At 34.1% G+C, this 3457-nt stretch overlaps 1 protein-coding gene across 1 annotated transcript; it reads right to left on the bottom strand.

Annotated features, from left to right (window-relative positions):
- LOC107614982 (putative F-box/FBD/LRR-repeat protein At1g66290) lies at positions 1183-3065 on the bottom strand. Its single transcript, XM_016317104.1, has 3 exons — positions 1785-3065; positions 1517-1705; positions 1183-1401 (listed from the first exon to the last, which is right to left on the bottom strand). Exons 1-3 carry the CDS (start codon positions 3063-3065, stop codon positions 1183-1185), a joined length of 1689 nt encoding a protein of 562 aa, XP_016172590.1.

Below are 3457 nucleotides of genomic sequence, written 5' to 3' on the forward strand. Positions count from 1 at the left end.
TGACAGTGAATGGCGACAAAGATTGAAGAGTGAGAAAACGATAGAGAGGGAGAAAACTGAGAGAAGAGTGATTAGGGATTTAGTCATTTAGGGTTACGTGTTACTGAGTTAGCATAACATATAACGTTATTCTTTTTTTTTTGGCCCAAATGACGTCATTTTTGGCCAAAATCGGCACCCAAAGCAAACTCGCAAACTCCCTCTCAAACTCGCGATTTTGACCGAGTTTATACGAGTTCATCCGAGTCTACCCTAGTCTATTCAAAAACGAGTTTATGTCCGAGTTAACTCGATTCCACTACCTAAATTCGAGAGTTTGACAACAATGTCTATTTGTATTACTGTAAAAATAAAAATTAAACTACTTTTGGATTCCTTTAAATCATTATATTAATTGATTACATTGGCACAGGGACATACAGTTCCAGAATATAAACCACAAGAGTCTTTTGAATTTCATAAGCGATTTCTGGGTGGATTGCCAAAATAAGAGAGACTAATGCTACTTTCATTATGAGTTTATGACCTTTATTTATGAAGACAATGTGCCCCAAAAGAGTATATTAACACATGTTGTTATTATCTGTATTCTATTATTTGTCTCACAAGTTTATTAGTAAATTGCTGTACTCCCCAAAATTCATATCACTATTACACATTGTTTAATCTTTTTGGGAGTTTAATTTTATGAATTGCACTAAAAAATTTGATAGGAATTATCTTTCATGTTTATTTATCCCATAATCCCTTTTATCCGCCACCTTCTCCAATGATCTTTACAAATGATTCCAATCCTCCTCATCCTGTTGTATTATTCCATATATTTTCAGTCTCACTTTCCGAGTTAGAAGTGAAAATGATGAACATAGTAAATTTTACATTTATTATTATGAGTATGAATGCAGCAAGCCGTTCATAAATTTTTGCTCATACAAGAGAACTTAGAACTCATGAGAAATGATTATTGTCTCCATTGGGCAAATGCTTTTTAATGCTCTCTGTATGAATATCAAGTAGTAAGCTCATAATAGCAAAAAATAAGAAAAGAAAAATTATATTTAAAAACAAAATTGAGTTTGTTATTATAGAAACCTTCACACATTCAAAACTTCCTCCTCTATGGAAGATAAAACATTAAAGAAAGCAATGTAAATGAGTTACTAACTAACAAAAACATAATTACTACTTTAAACTAAAACTAATATTTGCATTATCAGAACTTGACAATCCACATAAGAGAGATTTGAGATGAACGAAATCAACAACATTCACATCATTCTTGACTGAGCTTGTGACCTTGACATCCTTCAAGCCATGCAACCAACACTTAGACTTGGAATAACAATAGGAGCAAAACTTGCCCTTTGGCTTTTTGGTTTCGAGTAGCCACCAGTAAAAAAACTGTTGTTGTTTAAACAAATAACAAATAAGAGTTAGAAGCTCCACAGATAACACTTTGAACTGATGAAAAGCACAGGGAGGAAATAAAATAGAAACTTGGGAGACAATGTCGTACCTCAATGAATGCTTCGGTGCAATAAGACGGGTTCAAGCTCAATGAAATAGTTTCTGGGCACCAACCATAGAACAAACGATTCACTAGAAGTGAATACTTAGATTTATCTTCCCGAACAGAGAGAATGACCAAGTGTTTGATGCTTGGCACAGGCAATGTAGGTGGCAATGAATATGGGTCTTCCCAATACTGCATAATCCAAGGCATATAAATACCATATTAAGAAAATAGGTAGACTAACAGAATATAAGTAGCAATTTATACTTACACGATATTGATCATCATAAAAACTCTCATCAGAAGGGATGCAGGGATGGATGGAGAGGGAGAGTGATGTCAATAACTTTTGTGGTTTAAATTGTTCGACAAATTTCCCCAACTGGTAAAGACGTGGATGAGTCATATTGAGCCGAACATTTACTTCCAGTTGATTAGAACAGCTTATAAAAGATATGGAAGGTAAGTCATCACCAGCATAATAGTATCGAAATGATGATAGATTTGGAGTGTCAATTTCAAGCTTATGCATGGTAGAGCAATTAGATAACATCAAAGCCTTGAGTTGAGAACTTGAAATATTAATGTTCTCATACATGGAGCATTCATCCAATTCCAAACTCTCAAGGAAAGGAAATTTGGAAGATAGATGAAGAAACCATATATATGTAAAAAGAAATTCAATCTTCATATTCATTAAGGTCAAAGCTCTCAAATTTCCACAACTATCAAAATTCATCTTGGAGGGCTCATAACTGCCAGCACCATAATATATTTTCTCAATATTTGGAGCATCAATATAAACTTTTTGTACTCCCTGAATATCAACTCCCTTGAGATTTTGTAGACCATGCATGCTTACTGATTTCATAAAAGAAATTCGCATATCTCCGGCACCTTGGGGGTTGTGTACATAACACCATTTCAAGGTTATATGCTCAATTAAAGGACAATGAGAAATAACATGCTCGATAGCACCTTCATCATCAAAAAGAACATAGCTCAAGGATAATACACACAGTGAGGAAAACTTGAATGAAGGATTCAGGAATTCTTTGTCAAATCTGATTCTCCCCTTCAGCACTAACTTATTAAGTGATCTTGCTTCAATGACACCTGGATGCAAGATATAACATAGGCACGGATCATCCTCTTTTAAAGTAGGCAGGCAAAGCTTTAGGGTCTGGAGATCACATTCACTGGCTAACTTAAGCCACTGATCAACATCAGGGTATATAAGCTGAAGGTCATAGCAGGTTAAACTAAGCTTGAGCTTGAATTCTTTGATTGCTAAGCCTGGGTCACTGAACCTCAGCAATCTTTGCTTGCCATAATCAAGGAATGTCTTAATTTGTTGATCTTTCTTCCTCTTGGAAGACCTCCTAATAGATTCTCGATTACAAATAGACAAAATGGGAAAGGTATACAATATTTCTCTCCATGTCTTGGACAAAACACTAGTTTTGATAGCATCTTTCTTTGGCAATCTTGAGAGAATGTCATGAAGTATGGTTTCTGGTAAACTGGATATGTGGTCCATTTTTTCATCCATTATTGTGTCCTTCAAAGCAAGTAGAAGAATATCAGAAAAAGAATAACTCAATCATCTCAAACACTAGTAATTTGGATGCAAAAACACATACAGAACAAATAAGATCAATGATGTGGTAATTTTACTATAAGTATATAGTGCTATACATTATTTGCTTTTTGCTCCCATCACCTAAACTTTTTGAATTCATTACCGAATAGTGAGTCTAGGGAACATTAAAAAGAAATCCTAGTAATCCACAACCTACAATTGTTCTTAACATTCTACACATTTAGGCATGATATTTGAAAAATTAAAACTTTAAAGATTTGAGCTAAAGCAAAGTCAAATTTGAAAACTCCAAACTTTAAAGCTACGTTCTCTGTCCAATATTTTAATATTGTTTAAAAGAA

The sequence above is a fragment of the Arachis ipaensis genome, chromosome B09 (genome assembly GCF_000816755.2).
Source record: "Arachis ipaensis cultivar K30076 chromosome B09, Araip1.1, whole genome shotgun sequence".
NCBI lineage: Eukaryota > Viridiplantae > Streptophyta > Magnoliopsida > Fabales > Fabaceae > Arachis > Arachis ipaensis.

What these genes read in the sequence shown, in the direction of transcription:
- LOC107614982 (XM_016317104.1), bottom strand. Translation starts at nt 3,065, where the DNA reads ATGGATGAAAAAATGGACCACATATCCAGTTTACCAGAAACCATACTT. An exon ending in TTTATGATGATCAATATCGT is followed by an intron (nt 1,706 to 1,784) that starts GTAAGTATAAAT and finishes TGGATTATGCAG; the next exon opens with TATTGGGAAGACCCATATTC. An exon ending in GCACCGAAGCATTCATTGAG is followed by an intron (nt 1,402 to 1,516) that starts GTACGACATTGT and finishes AAACAACAACAG; the next exon opens with TTTTTTTACTGGTGGCTACT.